This window comes from Prorops nasuta, unplaced genomic scaffold (genome assembly GCF_024137725.1).
Source record: "Prorops nasuta isolate Cenicafe-Biocafe unplaced genomic scaffold, Cenicafe_Pnas_1.2 PNAS00061, whole genome shotgun sequence".
Classification (NCBI taxonomy): Eukaryota; Metazoa; Arthropoda; class Insecta; order Hymenoptera; family Bethylidae; genus Prorops; species Prorops nasuta.
Window position 1 is genome coordinate 106,954 of NW_027116858.1, and position 18,047 is coordinate 125,000.

An 18,047-nucleotide genomic window follows, 5' to 3' on the forward strand; every position below is an offset into this window, starting at 1 on the left:
GCTAGAATGCTTGCTAGAATTGTGAAGACCAATGATGATTCAGTTGTGAATTAAATATAATAATCTCATTGGTCCTCACAAATCTAGCAAGCATTCTAGCACGAAATCCAGCATAGTGTGCCGTAGGCTTTATTCAGCATGTGAAAACGCATCGTCTCGTTTGTAATTTATAAAAATTGTCGAAAGTTGAGTGACTTCAAATTTTGCAAAACATTACTAGCGATATACATAGTAGAGTAAAGGAGTAAAGCAATCATGTTACATACATATGTATACATATATGTAGGAGAAGTTTTGAACCCATGTGTAGTGGCTTATCGCGTTGCTGTTGGACTGAACGTTCTGAAAGACAACATGAAAACGTACCTTAAAAGTACCTGCAGGAGTCACACTTTCTAGAAATACATCGCCACTGCAATCGCGAGATTTTTAATTGAAATTTACAATAGTATTTAAATAACTTTTCATTATTATATACTCCGAAAAATGGTAAAAATTCTTTTTATAAATTTAAATGAAACTATTTTCATGCATGGTTTTTTCAAAGACTTGTTTGCACGTCATAATATTCGGCTCTATTGTCATCTTAATTACCATTAGGATCAATTTATTTATCAATTTTCAGTTATAACTTACTAAAAAATGCTTGCTATTGGCAATTAGGGGACTATAATTCATTTAGTTTTCTTTAAAATGTAGCTTTTATACTTATTGAAATGTTAGGATGTCACGCCTTATAATTTCGTTTCTAACCTTATATGGGCATAAGTTTTACTCCGCGAGATAACCGGTATAAACATTTGAATTAAGTTCTAAAAATTATGATTGAAATTTTAAACTTCTCTAGAACTAGTAATACTTCACGCTATGTAAAATATAAAGCGACGTCAATTGTTTAACGATCAACTGAGTTAAAATTAGAAAATTGATTTTTAACAATAGAATTTCGTCGAGTTTCGTGTTAAAAATGTCACGATATATGAGAGTAGGAATATCATCAAAGTAATTTTTCTTTAAATTATTTTAATAATAGTAATGGATTATCTCTTTTAGCAACCTCAAATAATTTTATTAAAAGAGGGAACGGATTCCTCTCAAGGCAAACAGCAGCTAATATCAAATATTAATGCATGTCAGATGGTTGTTGACGCTGTGAGGACCACGCTAGGTCCTCGTGGAATGGACAAATTGATTGTTGATCAAAATGGGAAAGGTACTATTTCAAACGATGGAGCCACAATATTAAAATTACTAGAAATTGTTCATCCTGCTGCAAAAACTTTAGTCGATATTGCTAAATCCCAAGATGCTGAAGTAAGTAACCACAAAGTTTTCTTCTGGAGTTAGAATAGTAATTGAAGTATATTATTATTATTTCTATATTGATCCAGAACATATTAAACATGTGAATAGTTAGACTTATAATTATATAAAGATAAATATAATTATATCAAGCCTATTCGGACAGTTCTAATTGATCTTTATTTAACTTTGGACACCAATACAACTTAATTGTTTCAGGTCGGAGATGGCACAACGAGTGTGGTAATACTGGCTGGTGAATTTCTAAAACAGGTGAAACCATTCATCGAAGAAGGAGTTCATCCTAGGATTATAATAAAATCTATACGTCGTGCTCTTCAGCTGGCAATAGAAAAAATTCAGGAATTAAGCGTCAAAATTAAGAAATCTGATATTAATGAGCAGAAGGGCCTTTTGGTGGAATGCGCTGCGACAGCCATGAGTTCCAAACTAATTCATCATCAAAAACAACTTTTCAGTAATATGGTCGTTAATGCTGTAATGCTGTTGGATGATTTACTACCTCTCAATATGATTGGAATTAAAAAGGTTTGTGTCCAAGTTGTAAAACATACAAACAAACAAATCAACATCTAAAAAAAAAATATGAATATGAATCTTTAGGTATCCGGAGGAGCATTAGAAGACTCTGAGCTAATAGTAGGCGTGGCTTTCAAAAAGACATTCTCATATGCAGGATTTGAGATGCAACCGAAAAAATATACCGCGTGCAAAATTGCGCTTTTAAATATTGAGCTGGAGCTGAAAGCTGAAAGGGACAATGCAGAGATTCGCGTTGATAATGTTGCAGAATATCAGAAGATCGTGGATGCAGAATGGCAGATTTTGTACAATAAATTGGATAAAATCCATAAAAGCGGAGCCAAAGTAGTTCTCTCGAAACTAGCGATCGGTGATGTTGCGACGCAATACTTCGCAGACAGAGATATGTTCTGCGCTGGTAGGGTACCTGAGGAAGATATGAAGAGAACAATGAAAGCCTGCGGAGGAGCCATTTTGACCACTGTCCACGATATTAAAGATGCGGATTTGGGCTTCTGTGGAGAATTCGAGGAGAGACAGATTGGTGGCGAGAGATTTAACCTTTTCACCCAATGCTCCAGAGCAAAGACTTGTACTTTTATTTTGCGAGGTGGAGCCGAGCAGTTCTTGGAAGAAACTGAAAGATCTCTTCACGATGCTATTATGGTTGTCCGACGAATGATTAAGAACGATGCGATAGTCGCTGGTGGAGGTGCGATAGAAATGGAGCTCTCCAAGACTTTACGCGACTATTCACGGACGATTGCCGGTAAAGAACAGCTTCTGATCGGAGCGATAGCACGTGCACTAGAAGTAATTCCAAGGCAATTGTGCGACAATGCTGGCTTCGATGCCACGAATATTCTTAACAAATTGCGCCAAAAGCATTATAAAGGAATGTGCTGGTATGGAGTTGACATTAATACGGAGGATATTGCTGATAATATGCAAGCTTGCGTGTGGGAACCAGCGATTGTTAAAGTAAATGCCCTGACAGCTGCCGCGGAAGCGGCTTGCCTTGTCCTTTCCGTTGACGAAACTATAAAAAATCCTAGGAGCGGTGGGGAAGCAGATGGTCCTCCAATGGGACGCGGAATGGGAAGGCCCATGTAAAAGCGACCTAAATCGCTTAAAAGGAATTAATTACTACTGTATTAAACTTAATTTAGCTGTTATGCCACATTTACTTTATTTAAAGATTTATACATTTCTTCTCATGTCTTGTATTTTCAAATACACTTGAAGTGATAATCCATCGAATAATTTTTATTGACGTATCTCTTTATAATTGTCCCAATATATTTATTTCCGTTTATTTTAAATCTTTAGTAATGATACATAAATACTGCTGAAGTTCTTATCTAGGGATTACGGTCTTTAAAAAAAATATGATTTACAGGCGGCCCTACTTACAACAGATTCAAGTGTAGAAGTGTACTGTGTAATAAAGAGGTGCGAGTATTTTCTTTTTTCATTGAAATAAATTAGACTTAATTTTGGTTTATTAAGTAGATACAAACGACACGAATAAATTCAGCTAAAAGAATAAAAATCATTGCAATGGCACGCGTACGTAGTACAACACGATAAATAAGCACAGTTGGTGATAAAATATTTTAAACAAGTTTTGATTTATTTACGACCAAAGGTTCAAAAGATTTAAATAACTGTTAACGGAAGAGATTTAGGAGAATAGTTTCGTGTTGATTTATATATATAAGATGTACTCTTACGACTAGATTTTGCTACTGTGTGCCAAATATATATTTAATTCAAAATATATACATTTCGAATTAGAATTGATACTAATATAGTAAAGTAAAAAAGGTAGTCATATAAATTCTCACCGATATGCTGATTAATATTAAAAGTAATAATATATCCTTATGTTTGCTAAGTTTTGAGCAACTCTTTTGTTTTCTTATCGATGCTGCCCACAATTTACCAGAGATTTCGTGAGATACAATTCGTAGATAAAACTGGTATTTCCACTACATTATAATTTATAATGTAAGAGATGTTCCTTATTCCTCGTGAATAAAATTTCAAACCTTTGTAAAAGTATCTATAACAGTTTCCAAGATAATCACAGCCGATATTGGCAAAACGAGGCTTTATTTTTTTAAATGCTCCTCGCTAATATAATGACAAAATTAAGGATAACGTAGCGGTGAATAAACTAGCTTCCTATGGCTAAAAAATGTAGGATCTTCCAAAATAAGGTGCAAGATCCATCAATCATTATCTTATAAATCTATTGGTTCTCCATAACTAACAAGCGGACGTAGTCTGCTGAGTAGCTTCGTAATCGCCCGGGATCACCAAGTTGACACGTTCGCTGCCAAAATAATGCTTATAAGCGTTTAGAGAGAGAGAGAGAGAGAGAGAGAGAGAGAGAGAGAGAGAGAGCAGTGTATTTCTGAACACTTATAAACTTATTGTTAGCACAGCGCACATGTCAAGCAAGAGAGCGCGCGCGCGCGCGCGCTTATTTTGTGAACCAGGTAACCTGCACTGGGACACAACCCCGTGGGAAGGGGGGTGGGGGTGTGGGTCATTGTTGAAAATCACCCTCCGAAGTTAATAAAATTTCTACTTGCTCTGCCCTCCCGAAGGCTCTCCTTAACTCGTACAAAAATAAACTAACAAGTTTCATCACGTCTTATATACATAAATATTTAATCGGTAACACAGGTATTCATGATGTACACAGCTGAAAAGCGTGTGCAATAAAAGCTTTAATCAAACTTGATTCTTTCATTGGCACTGATATTATCGCATTTGAAATTACAAGAAGAGGTAGATAGAGAGTCAATGAAAATATTAATTAGACTTGAAGAGCTATTTCAATGGGATTTGTAAAAAATGTCTATAACTATAGCTTCGTATAGGAAAAGATACATAATATAAAACCGTTTATTAGCGAGATTATCAATCGCTTTGATTCAAAAGAGTAAATATATTGACAGGCTTAAAAATATGTAGTATGCCCATATAGTCAATTGAAAATGCTTAATGATGAAAAATAAAATAAGTTACAATGTTCTAGATGAAATGCGCACATGGCGTACGTTTGAATTCTTCTGAAATGTAAGAGCCCTAATAAAGAGCACACGGAGTAAAAAGTAAATATAATAAGAGTCGAACCTTTATTCTCTCATGTGCCCTATTAGGGAATGATCTAAATGCGATATACGACGATAAACATTACGATATATAACGTTAACAATCTCCTCCGTTCAGTAGATTAAGATTCAAATTAATCTTTTGAGTTAATATAACATTGGACGTTCGGTTATTCGCTCCAGCACCCTGGGATCTACTGAACTCTGGGCTTGGATTATTATCATTATTCACCGAATCAGATGAGTTTCGTGGGCATGTATTCTGCACCAATACAGCGTTCAATGTATTATCTCTTTGCTCCGTGGCAAATTCTGCAAATGGTCTAACCGGAAGCTGGATCGAAATTTGCCTAGTGCTAAAACAGAGAATCAATAGGAGACAAGGGTAATGTTAATGCGCGAATTCTTAGAGTATATAACATATGAAATAAAAACAGTTTGTAAAGAGGAAATTTACCTATTTTGTTCGGGAGTCCAATTACTGGGGTTTGTATCGTCGTCCGAGGCCATGATTGCCATCGCATTTGGTTGTTGCATACTATCGTTGTTAAAATGCTGACCCGCATAACTAGGATCTGCGCGAATCCAAGACGGCTCTTGGAACGGGGTAGCAGCCACCAGTCTGTTCTTGTCTTTCAAGTTTTGGTTATTATTCAATTTGTTCATGCTAATTTGCTCCTCGTATGGAATAAATGGACCTGTGGAGAAGTTTCTAATGTTAGACGGGAATATAACGAGTGATCGATTTAACGATGTAACGTAATCTATAAAGAATTTACCACATTTTTGTACACTTGACAGTTAATTCAGCGTTCAAGTAGGTAGGTATACTGTAATCAAATAGTTGTATTCTGATGTAAATGAAAACCGACGGTATTCATTCACAATTAGTAACTTACTTTTTGCGTACGCAGAAACGTTTGTGAATCGATAGAAAATGTGCAGATTGCAGTGAGAGAGGGAGAGGGAGAGAGCCCTCTTTTTAATTTTAAAAGCGGTGTGAAAGTTGTAATCAGCTGCAAGAGTGTAAGCATCATGCAATACTATATTTTTGCAGTAAAATTCGATCGTGTCAGCGTAGATTTTTTACGGTTAAAATCTCCTCTTCTCTTTCTTCTTTTTAAGGATTAATACTTTAACAGAGAGTCGAACGAGATTGTATATATATATTACAAAGCCAGTTTGTAGCTTTGAAATGTTAATCTTTGCATTGCTTGCTGATTTAACTCTAAGTTAATAAAAGTTAACAATTGGAGCTTTAGAAATATATTTACACAATTAGTAATTTAGCACTATCGACGTAAATTTTACTTGGAAAAATTTACGAGGAAGACTGCGCGAATCTATCATTTGTGTGAGTTTGGACAAAGAGTACCATGGTATATATATATATATATGTATGTATTAATGATTATCTTAATAATAGTTAATTAATGTAAAATATTTGATTTGTCATAATAATTGAGAAATATAGTATTACAGTATTCCCACCTCACTTTTTCAACGCTCTTTAACTGTTGTGTGAGTAAGTACTTTGATTATCTCGCCAAAGTGTACATTGATGCTACTTTGAACAGTATACTTCTGATGGACATGGAGAGTACACAATGAAAAGCGAGGTGATAATACTTAATAAACGGTTTCTTTTTTTCTTATTCTCATAGAAAAAGTTAAGAGGAGGAAACTGCTGTGAGAAATAGCGCTTTACTGCATGTACTTACTGTTCTCTGGAGGTGGCGCGCTCGGTTTAATCGTGGCAATGTCAGTTGTTTTCACGCTAATGGAATTTTGCCTATTGCATCTTTCTGCGCATAAAATACATTTTTTCCCATTAATATTGTATATCAATAGAAATAATAAATAAAATGGAATAAAATTATTAGAGCGTCAACTCTCTCGATTTACTAACGTTTTTTGTAAAATATAAAAGCGAATGTGGCTACGAGAGAGAATATCAGTGCTCCACAAATTAGCCATATAAAGATTGAATTATTGCTAGGCTCCGTGTGTGCTGAAAATAAGTTGATACAAAGTATAAGTGTAAAGCTCACAATGAGATATATATCTAGTATAAGATACGCGACATAATTTTTCTACTTACATTGGCTACTCCTACATATCCATGCTGTATTTCCGGTACCGACAACTTCAGCTTCATAGCTGCAATGTGTGTGTGTGAAAAATAATAAACTTCATTATAATACAATCTTTTGTGTGTTTGCGATAAGTTGGTGGACTACGCGAGAGAGGGAATTAAGACTCACCCATCGAAGCATGGACCGCATTGCGATGCATCTTTCGCGCGGGTACTGCTTTCCTTTCTATTATATCTATTGCAAACGGTGTAATCCACGCATATATTGGACGTATCGTAGCAATATTGACTGTTCAAGCAGTCATTGTCCTTGGTGCAGGGAGAGAAGCCCTGAAAGAAAATAATCATCATTTCTTGTAAGATTGAGTAAAAGTTGAATGCCGTTTAAAATTGGGGACGAATATGCAAGGTCATTCCCGAACGAAAGTGTCCTTCCTTCCACCACCGTGTTATTCCGCGGAGCGCGCGCTGTCTTTCGGCTTTTACCACAACTACTCTCCTCGATACAGACAGCAGGGGCCCCCGGGCCACCCCAGCCCTGAGAGCCCGAGCCCCAAATGCACTCTCACACTGCACTGCTATGTGCGCAAACTGTTTTCATCCTTCGAAACAGTAATATATACAGCGACCTATGAAACGTATAACGAGATAAGAAGGAGAAGAATCAAATTTAAATCCCACCATTTTCCAAGCGCGTTAACACTCCTCGCGATGGGAAAGAGTCACCGTTTGCAACATGATTCTCGCGAAATGTGTCTTTTTATAGACGTATTACGCTAAACACATGAATAACCCTTATGGATACTCGGGGATTTCAGAGGGGTTACAGAAGTAGAATTGCAATAAGAGCACGAACAAGTCCTGAGTAATTCGGTTTTTCCAAGGTAAAAGCGGTATGGGGTAGCCTAACTTTATTTAGTATTTACTGTCCCACTCTGATGATATTTTGGTACGGGGCAAGGAACGATCGAGGGAGGAGTCCTCGCGCGAGCCCTCGACAAAGCTTTGTATCTCAACGATACAAATTATGTCCAACTGCGTGTGTATGTGTAACGAATAAAGTTACGTAGCTTTGAATTTGAGATTTAATTGCGTAGAGTAGAATATATAGGTAGAGGGAAGGCGCGATAGAATTAACTTATAACAATTTAATATAGCGGCTTTATATATATATATATAGTAAAGAGGAATATTGCAAGATGAGTCGGAGGCGGGCGTCGGAGGGCGCGATCATCGGTTTGCGAATGAAAAATAGCCAAGCGATACTCGAGACATTAGGCGTACATACATTCATATTAAGCGACAAAAGAAGCAAGGAAGCTAATCTGATTGTTTATATTCGCTTGCTTACCCCACACTGCTGCTTGCCACATAGATAACACGCGCACTGACGGACGGCACAATCCAAAACTGTACTACGACAATTATTTATCACGTGTTAATATCGCACGTGTCTCGAAAGACCAATGTGCGTCATTCTCTCTATTCTACATCCCCAATGTCCGTTGAAAAAACCTTCTAGGATAATCCCTCTCTTATTGTCATATATATATATATATATATATATATATACTTTCTATAAAATTATAAATCGTTTTCACAAGTACGTATATAATATAGAGATCCCATGGAACAAAATCCGATGGTAGAAAAAATACAGCAAACCTATTTCAATTAACGCGACAGGTCAGCTTATCGGAGGCAACAAAACTGATAAGCTAATCGCGAGAATCAGTCAACTCTCGCTCCAAACGTGAAGACATTTTATTCAGCTTCGTTGAAAAATATACAATTCTCTCTTTTTTTTTACCAAGCCCTCCAAGTCCATGCACTGCCTCTTCGATATATGTATACGCTATATGTATCTCGATAAATAAGTCAAGTCTTATTGATTTGAAAGCAACAATTATATACAACACTGCTTTGGAATAAAAATGACGAGATTCCCCGCACATACGTATTTTCCTCCGATTCTCCCATCCGAGATCTACCTCGCTCGCTCATAAAATGCTGCTATCATATATTATTTAGGTGCATATATCGATATTACGCAACACTTTGCAATGCGAAGCAGGTCTGCCGGTCGGTGTGTGGCATACTGGCCTTGAAATCAGGCCGGACGATGAGTGCAGCTTACCTCGGTTGCTTATCACTTATTCCACAAAGTTCGTGTAGGAAGATGAGGGATGGAGGAGAGAGAGAGAGAGAGAGAGAGTTTGGGAGACAAAGGATTTCATATGCCGATTAACGAAAAAACTGCAGCTTTTCCTCGCGCTTCTTCGACTCGAGGGTCTCTCGCTCGGGTTCGCGGAAATAGGCCCATATGATGAAAAGCGCGCGCCCTCCTTTTCTTTCTCATGATTTTTCGACATTGACTCTTTCTTAAGAATCTTATTTGCAATTATATACCAATAAGGCACATGGAACAAGGGTGCAGAAATACATTTGTGTCGAAACACTTTAACGGAGGATACGTAGTCATTGGCCAATGCGCGAAGTATATTATGCTTCTCGACTCGCAAAACTCTTGCTCGCGCGCACTTTCTTTCTTTCCTTCTTTCTCTCCCCGATGACTACGGGGCGATACGTGTATATATATATATATACATATATATGTGTGTACGCAAAGCGGAGAAAAAGAACGATGCGCGTGAGTCACCTAGTATAGCTAGATGGTATGTACGAGCAACTCTAACAAACGTGTCAAACTTGTTTCCATAATGGCGAATCATCAAGGACACGTGCAAGTCGTGGAGAATTTATCCTTTTATTACAGGGTCATCGACATTTTTCTATCATCCGTCAAATCTCGTCCGAAGCTTCGTTCAATCTCTTCATTTGCAAATGTACGTTCGATGAACCTTTTCGGTTCTTCTATTGCCGCGCGTTGAAAATTAACGGTGTTAACGAATAGATACAATTTTCAATATCTCCGTAAAATTATAAGAATTATTATTTTTAGTTGTAAAGGAGAAACAATATATGTCTGCAGGTTTTATAGGGATGAGTGTGCGAGATGAGATGATGAGTCATACTTGCCAGTCCCAATTTTCACTCGGTCCTATTGGTCGACAGTGATTGCATAATCGACAACAGATTTAACATTAATAAATAAAAATATATTACACGCTACACATTTTTCTATACGTGTATATAATTTAAATGTCAATAATTTCTTTTCTTTTTTTGCATTAAAGGGATTTTTCTCCGTAAAAAGTGATTAGACCAGTTTAAATTATTTCTTGGAGAAAAAACTTGTTCGATGAGTATCGATGGTAAAACGTTAAAAATTAATCAAAGAACTTGTTAAAGTTGTGTGCGAATGATGATGAAATAGCATGGCAGATTGCATATAATACTACACGCAGAAGGGATGTTTTACAAATTTTCATCGTCTTCAGTATAGGCACCATTGCAGACAATGGATCTCTCTCTCTCTATTTGCTACGTCACAATATATATATATATCTATAGTTAATGAAAATATCCGGAGTTTTCAAAATCAGGAAGCAACGACCTTGTTTACTTGGATGTATCACTCAAGTTTCTTATATCTCTTCCGTTCGTTCAGTAAACAGAGACTTGTCAGTTGAAGAGAGAAATTTGGACAATGCTCCGAAAACAAGTGGATTTTAAAGCTCTCAAAGATTCAATGATAGAACGGCTCTAGATAGATGCTCGAGTAGTTTGAATAGAGAGGGGGGAAATTTCTCGATCTGGTGATTGATAAAAGTTGACGTTTGAAAGCTTACCATGACTATTGAGCAATGGGGTGATCCGGTGAGATAGCGTTGAAGATATACTGATCAGCGTTGATTGAAATAGTACCTATAATACGCGGCTGGCTTGCGCGTATTACATTCTCTCTCTCTCTCTCTCTCTCTCTCTCTCTCTCTCTCTCGAAATAATCGAAACACTCTAATTCGTTTAATTATTATAAACGATTTTTTTTTCTCACGCGATTCACTTGTGCTTTCCCGGGGGGAGAGTACACACCTGTGTCCACTATATATACTGAACGGAGAAGCTGATGCTGACTGAGAGCGTTGAGCCACTGTCTCGATCGTTCGGGTCCGGGTCTCGCTCGCCGTGCTGCGTGCTGTTACTGACCGCCGGATCCAACTTGCACTAAACGTGTTCAGACTTGCACGTTCTGGAAGGTGGGGAGTGGGAGTATGACCAGGGCCGTAAGTCCCCCTCGCGGATCCACTTGCTTCTCCGCGTCACCTATAACAATTTTCAATATTTCTTCCATCACTGCTCCTATAGAGTTTCAAATAAAAATATACGAAAATCGCTCGAATCCTTTCCTTTCTCCTTAATTTTTATACATCTTTGTATAATTTTAACTTATAGATCTTAGCTCTGTTATTTGAATTTAGCTCATTATTCATCCTCACGCCACTTTGTTTCGCTTCTTTTAAAATACTTCTTTTCTTTAATACACTATAGAAGGAGGCAATTAAAATCGTAGTCACCGAATTTAATTGATAAGAAAACAAATAATGTTTGCAAGGTCAGAAAAAAGTTACATACATGTAATTCTCAGTATCCTCTCGATCGTGGAAAAGATTTCGCGTGAATTGAAAATGCGGGGAACGCGCGTACAAATGCAAAGATAACAATTAATGCTGGGTCAATTGTGGACGATGGGTCCAACTTGGGATAGGTTCGGATGCAGCTTATCTTATCTTGCATGATTTTTCCAGTGTTAGATTTGAATAAAGAAATTTTGAATTTTCCGAGAGACCTACCTGGGATACGTGTATATATATACGATACTGAATGCACACACACACAACTGTGTCTGCGATACGCGCGCGGAGAAATCTCTCGATTCCTTAGTAAAATAGTACACGTGCGTCTATTTGATACAAACAAGGAGTACTTGCTTATGCTGCATGACACAGATATACTAGGTGTATAAGATACCATCCTCGACCTACATTAAGATAAATGTTTCAACCAATTAACAATTTTTCATTAAATTAACCAGCAGAAAATTCATTGATATGACCAATAGTTTATTGTATAATGTGCTACAAGTTTATGTCAATGAATCATTTCTTATATATGAATGAAGGTTGAGCGATGGAAGGAATTATGAGAAAAAGGAGCATTCAGCTGAGAATCACTGCATATTTAGAGCTAGGAGAGTTCCTCCAAAATTAAGAGCATGGAATATTCTATTATTCGAACGAACCTTATACAGCTGTAAGCTAACGATTAAAGTATAATTATTAACGCAAAATATTATAAAAATAACAATTTTTTAAAAGTACAATGATCAAGTCAGTTGCGCGATTTCTCATATCTTCCATTAAAAAAAGTGTGTCGTGCTCCCTCTTAAAAGCTCCATGTGTGAATCCTCTTCGAAATAGTCGAAAAACTATAAGCTTTACGATCTTATTGTTCAAACTTTTGTCAATTTGTTAAAACTATTTTGGATTGTTATAGAAAAGCTTTCGAAAGAGCCATGCAGAGGGAAACGCGACCTTTTTCGTAAGAAAAGAAAAAAGGGAGGAAAAGAAGAAAAAGAAAGTGTGGAGAACCGTGTGCTCCTGAAGCTGCATTATTATACTACTTTTTTACATTTGTTAGTTTTATTCATTCTCAATATTACTAAACCTTTGCGCGCGATCGTGCCTCTGCTCTCAGCCACCACCAGAGAGAAAAAAGAGAACATTATTATTATAATCTTACATCGTTATATAAATATATGTATGTACACATATATATTATGTCGAGTTCACAAAAGAACTAATAAATCTTGTTTACCCTTCATAATTTTGCGTGTATTACGTGTCACCGCTCGTTTAACGCAACTTAATTCCCTATGCCTAAATTTCATACGAGCGCAAAGGGTTAATAACGAGTCTCGTTGCTGGCTTGTATATGTATTAGGACGAGAGACTCTTTGAATAATAATATAAAAGATTCGTTTTTCTTAATTTTTGGAATACTTTGTTGTATGCAGTGGTCCGCGCCACCTCCTCGTGGTCTTTTTGCCAAGTCATTCCTCCCCTTCAGCTACACGACCTGCTTAATCGTCAAATGTACTTAGGTCAACTGATATTTTCATTTCGTTGTACCGAGGGTACAATGGACGAATGGCATATATACTTGCAGTAAATACTTGGTGGTGGTACGATGAAAATTTAAATTGTTACAAAAATGTTTTAAATTGCTAGTATAGCACGCATTCCGCGCGCGTCCAACAACCTACTGATCGAGGGCACGAGAGTCGCCAATGAACATCATGTTAATGTCTCATCAGTTATTATCGAACATTTGTTTTCTTCGTTTTCCCGTGTTTATCGCCTATACGGCACTTTTACATTGTTCGATGGTACATTAGTATCGTACAAATCAGTCTATGGGGTTTAAAGTAGCAGTACAACAAGATTACAGTAAAAAACATAATATGTATTTATCTTAGTTTACACATATGTACATCAGAAATTGGTCTCTGTGACCCATCAATTATTTATCAAACAAGCCATTGTAACATAACGACGTTTTAATGTATAATTGTAACAGAATTTTTTCAATGATCACACATAAATGTTAACGCAACAGACAAAAGAAATAGCTTACACGTCCCAAGCGCAATAATTTCGTTCATGTTAACAATGAATAGTTTTATACGTTAATCATCGGTATATAATACATTTTGCAAAATAAGTCAGTGCCACGATCCATCATTTCCAACTTTACCCTAGAATTGTGTGTGTGTGTGTGTGTTCTAAATTATATATTTCCCATACATTTAGCATCGCATCATACAAAAACTGTGGAGGATACCGAGGCTTTACATAAAAAATTTAGAAACTTGCTTGGACTCGTTCATACATATGCAGAACACAATGCCTATTATACGTTAAACTAACCACAATTGAATTGAACGGACGAAGCATAAATATGATCGATTACGCAAATATTAGCTTCTTTTCAGGTTCATCATATATTAGAGCTTATCAGCCAGAAATTTAAACCGATTATTAAATAATACATTTAAATTACTTCATTTCCAATATTTATATAAATAAACGAGGCTCTCGACGTAACTTAATAAATGATTATTCTTTGTAATTTCTTCGTGTAGCTAACATATTGATATTAAAGGGGGATGATTCTCCTTTACATCACTTCCATACCATTATGCGCACTCTCTGTAAAGCCGAGTGTTGATGTTGGCACATCTTGGGATAATTCTTCTAGCGCTTGTGGCTCCATACCTTCTGCAACGCTGTTCGTAGTGGAGCTCGCACCATCGTCCCAATTTATTTTGAATCTAGTAACTCTTGGTTTGTCTCCCAAAATATTCCTCTGAACCTTATCGAATTGTGGCTGTGGAGGTGGGTTTTCCCTAAGCTCGGGATCCATATATTCGTTATTGATAAAATATCCAACGCGAACAAACTCGTGGCCCCTGTAAGAGCAAGTAAGCAAAACCACAGTGACACCCAGGGCATCGTTCACTGGAATCCGACTGACATCTGGAGGATTTGCCTAAAAGAATACAGAAGTTGAGATACTTCGTGGGAAAGAGAAAGCGCAAAATAATTTAAATCTCTGGACGGTAGATACCTCGAACACAAACATGTGTCTTCCTTCGGGAATAGGGCCAACGTATATTGTGTCTAAAACTTGATCAAACTCCTCAGACTCTGCACTGCCAACGTATATCATCTTCCATTCCAAGTCTGCAATAGCATTACAAATATTCATTGAAATGAGAGGGCTCGTATAATACACGAAATGAATGAGAAATACATGGTGGGTTAGGTATATTAGATGTTGGCATCAAACATTAGAGATATATTTAGACAATTGATGCCTTTGGTCAAATGGTGTATGCGACGTTGTTTTATAAAACTAACCTAGACGGTGAAAATTTTGAGACAATCTCTTCAAGGACTAAAAGCATACGTAATTAGTCGGAGAATTCTTTGAGAAATAGACAACATACCTTCCTTAAGTTCTTCTATGCATTCAAAAGTGACTTCAAATTGAAATGGATTTAGAAATGGAGATGGGTTGTCGAGAACGGTAACATTCGCTAACTGCACTTTGGCCATTATGGGCTTTGTTGAATTGCAACAGTTTATAGTGAAAATCGTTCTCCTTAAAGCTGAAGAATCAATCTGTTTATTGTTTAAGATGAGAAGTCACACTACTCCAACGTTCTTTTGCGAGATTTGAAGAAACTGCGATTGAAAGGATAACAGTAAACAATCTCAATGCTCACTCGCAGGACTTTGGCGGCAAATGAGCCGAACTTTGCTTCCGGTTAAAGTAACAACTACTTGATACTCGGTCGACTAAATGAGATTAATGCGAACAAAAGCATCGAATAATTGTCTCGTAAAATGTCATGAAAAATTCTCTAAAATTTAAAAAATACTTTTCTCACTCGTATCGACGAGTAAAAATAACGCGAAAGTTTTTGTATTTTACACACTCCGCCGTGCCGTGCATGTGTGAATTGAATTTAAATGCATACTTACTCTTTTAAAGGCGTATAATGAACGTTTTAATTTATTGACAAATTGGTCGTTGCGCGTCACGAACATTCTAAAAGCATCCCGCGACTGTGCCAAAGTCGTAGTATGTTAATGTTATATGTAACGCAACATGTAAATTTCACGGATTTCAATGAAATTAAAATTGTTCAATTCTTTGGGGAAGAATTTCAAGCACACGGAGAGTGCATTGTATCACTCGTGGCCCATGCATTACGTTTAATATAAAATTGAGAGATGCACTCGATGCTAGGAGCAAGTGGGAGCGCGTAGTATATCTCCTTTATATGTATATCTTAACATGTATATTAATTATACGATGCGCGTCAAAGAGTAAGCAATTCTCGTGTAACACGGCACTCTAATATTATTCTTTGTTTTTCACAATAAGACCCGATTGTGCAAATGTTGCAAAACTCTCTCGCGTGTGTATATATATATATATATGAAATAACACGCAGTGTGGCTCCTTTGTATATATTTTATTGACGAATAAGAAGCATCGAGGGATTAGAAGAGGGGGGAAGGGTGGAAGAATAAAAGACACGTATTTTTCAGGGATGTTAATTTCTTTAATATGCACCAACGGCTAGAAAACACGTTTCAGAGGTACGATAAACGTAACGTGTTTCGCGAAAAAGCTTTTATTTACATTTGTTCCTCTCTTTCTTCTTTAGCGCTATAATGTTAATCTAAAATTGCAATAAAATCCCACAGATCAATTGCGTTCACGCTGATCACTAGCTGTGGAATGTTTTACACAATAAATACAGCTTCCGATATAACTTAAAAAAAGTCTTTCATTTACTATTGAAAAACATTAATGCTCCGGTGTGCTGGATGGCGTTTCATTGAATCGCATCGAAACGGCGAGTCGTCCTCTGATGGACGCGCTTCACATACACCATATTTACAATGTTTCTTTATATAAACATTTACAATGCAATGCACGATGATCAATAGCCTACAATGATCGATTTCATCATTCAAGATTAAAAATTTCAACTTTGCTTAAGCCGTCTTTATAGACAAATCAAATGCCCACGATTCTTCATTAATATACAGTTATATACGTAGTATAATATTATATAATCTGTGTGTGTGTGTGTAACGTGCACGTGACTCTTTTTATATTGAACGATGAAATCAGGCTTGAATATACTGCGTGCAAAGTAGAAAGTACTATTTTGTACTATAGGATCGGAAACGTAAAATACATTTGCTGGCCTTTGTGTTTGTGTGTGTGTGTGTGTGGATAGAAAGATAACGTACTATCCACAGCTCCCTTACAGAAAATGTATATAGAACTTTACATCCTCTCGATTTGTTACATTTCTCTCTCTATCCCTGCCTCTAACACTTCCCCTCTCCACTTTTTCGATCGATCGGCTTATAAATTTCTCAACACATTCCATGATTTATCGACGCACAATAACTTATTTATAAGATTTAACGTATTTTATATAAATGCATAAACGGGATATTCTTAATCTAATGCTTAAATGCTAACTAAATCTTACAATTGGACTGAGTGTTGAATTATCGTCGACTGTACAAATGCCATTTTTAACTTGACAGAATCACAATCCTTATAGATACGGAGAGAGATAGAGATAGAGATAGAGAGAGAGAGAGAGAGAGAGAGAGAGAGAGAGAGAGAGAGAGAGAGAGTAGTACTCGCGCGCGCGCGCGCGCGCGCGCTCGCACGACCAGACGGGGAGGGGGCAGTTCTCTCCGAGCGTTATTTGGACCTCGTGACGTTTTTTCTTTTTAAAAATATACTTCGCGTTATAATTATCATTAGAAAGCGAATTTTTAGTTTCGAACATTCGCGAGTTACCAAGGAACCACTTGTATCGAAAGAACAAGGCTTTTGCAAATTTTGCTCCGTCTAAGAGTTTCCGCGCTTGCGAAGAATGAAATAAGGATACGCGTGAAAATGTGTAAGATGAGCGTTGAGAGAAGGAAGAAGATCAAAAGAATAACGTTATACGCATGGATACACGATTGTTCGTTCTCGCGATCGGCGCTGTATATTTATTGAAAAACTTGGAGAAGAATCTACGTGTTCGTTATGCGGACAGGAGAAGCGCGTTTGCTGGCAAAAGTGGCCAAATGTTAATTACGTCACGTACAACGGGTGGATCCTAACGTTGCTTGAAAACAGAAATTTCATAGGGTATATACGTAGTTTTGGGTTTGAGAAAAGATGCGACTCGTTCGAACGATACGTTCCACCCACAGGCGAGTTTCGTTGCAGAAGCGCCGCCGCAGCAATGGAAAACGATACGCGCGCGAGCACAGAGAAGCGCCTCTTTGACCGATAGACTTTTTCTTCAAATCGCACGAACCTTAATAAGTACCAAGTGCCTGGCGCGGTAAGGATAAAATGTCGGATACCCTGAAAAACTACCCGTAAGGTAGGTAGAAGAACTCTGAAGCGAGTTCGCCGTATAC

The 18,047-nt window shown here is 37.1% G+C and overlaps 4 protein-coding genes across 11 annotated transcripts in view; 1 reads left to right on the top strand and 3 right to left on the bottom strand.

The window, feature by feature from the left end:
* Positions 1–177: 177 nt before the first annotated feature.
* Positions 178–3,100, top strand: CCT7 (chaperonin containing TCP1 subunit 7). Its single transcript, XM_066745365.1, has 4 exons — positions 178–489; positions 1,054–1,314; positions 1,522–1,851; positions 1,927–3,100. The coding sequence occupies exons 1-4, from the start codon at positions 487–489 to the stop codon at positions 2,956–2,958; spliced, it is 1,626 nt and encodes a 541-aa protein (XP_066601462.1). The 5' UTR covers positions 178–486; the 3' UTR covers positions 2,959–3,100.
* Positions 3,101–4,743: 1,643 nt separating this feature from the next.
* LOC136784600 (uncharacterized) lies at positions 4,744–11,350 on the bottom strand. Its single transcript, XM_066745366.1, has 7 exons — positions 10,818–11,350; positions 7,235–7,395; positions 7,072–7,130; positions 6,880–6,981; positions 6,692–6,775; positions 5,428–5,668; positions 4,744–5,326 (listed from the first exon to the last, which is right to left on the bottom strand). Exons 1-7 carry the CDS (start codon positions 10,818–10,820, stop codon positions 5,068–5,070), a joined length of 909 nt encoding a protein of 302 aa, XP_066601463.1. The 5' UTR covers positions 10,821–11,350; the 3' UTR covers positions 4,744–5,067.
* A 2,120-nt stretch (positions 11,351–13,470) lies between these two features.
* Positions 13,471–15,615, bottom strand: asf1 (histone chaperone asf1). 2 transcript variants are annotated; one of them, XM_066745351.1, is made up of 4 exons: positions 15,576–15,615; positions 15,038–15,275; positions 14,656–14,771; positions 13,471–14,577 (listed from the first exon to the last, which is right to left on the bottom strand). In XM_066745351.1, the coding sequence occupies exons 2-4, from the start codon at positions 15,144–15,146 to the stop codon at positions 14,206–14,208; spliced, it is 597 nt and encodes a 198-aa protein (XP_066601448.1). In that variant the 5' UTR covers positions 15,147–15,275; positions 15,576–15,615; the 3' UTR covers positions 13,471–14,205. The 2 variants fall into 2 exon arrangements, with proteins under 2 accessions (XP_066601448.1, XP_066601447.1); XM_066745350.1 differs by lacking the exon at positions 15,576–15,615 and having other exon boundaries at positions 15,038–15,510.
* Positions 15,616–16,151: 536 nt separating this feature from the next.
* LOC136784595 (uncharacterized) overlaps positions 16,152–18,047 on the bottom strand; it is a 150,159-nt gene continuing 148,263 nt past the window's right edge. For all 7 annotated transcript variants that reach the window (XM_066745357.1, XM_066745355.1, XM_066745358.1 and 4 more), the window contains one exon: positions 16,152–18,047. This exon is cut by the window's right edge and continues 261 nt beyond it. The gene's annotated coding sequence lies outside the window, so the exon portion shown is untranslated.

What these genes read in the sequence shown, in the direction of transcription:
- CCT7 (XM_066745365.1), top strand. An exon ending in CTAAATCCCAAGATGCTGAA is followed by an intron (nt 1,315 to 1,521) that starts GTAAGTAACCAC and finishes TAATTGTTTCAG; the next exon opens with GTCGGAGATGGCACAACGAG. An exon ending in ATATGATTGGAATTAAAAAG is followed by an intron (nt 1,852 to 1,926) that starts GTTTGTGTCCAA and finishes ATGAATCTTTAG; the next exon opens with GTATCCGGAGGAGCATTAGA.
- LOC136784600 (XM_066745366.1), bottom strand. An exon ending in TTTTATATTTTACAAAAAAC is followed by an intron (nt 6,776 to 6,879) that starts GTTAGTAAATCG and finishes TTTTATGCGCAG; the next exon opens with AAAGATGCAATAGGCAAAAT. An exon ending in CGCGCCACCTCCAGAGAACA is followed by an intron (nt 5,669 to 6,691) that starts GTAAGTACATGC and finishes ACTTCTCCACAG; the next exon opens with GTCCATTTATTCCATACGAG.
- asf1 (XM_066745351.1), bottom strand. Translation starts at nt 15,146, where the DNA reads ATGGCCAAAGTGCAGTTAGCGAATGTTACCGTTCTCGACAACCCATCT. An exon ending in CATAGAAGAACTTAAGGAAG is followed by an intron (nt 14,772 to 15,037) that starts GTATGTTGTCTA and finishes ATGCTATTGCAG; the next exon opens with ACTTGGAATGGAAGATGATA. An exon ending in GACACATGTTTGTGTTCGAG is followed by an intron (nt 14,578 to 14,655) that starts GTATCTACCGTC and finishes GTATTCTTTTAG; the next exon opens with GCAAATCCTCCAGATGTCAG.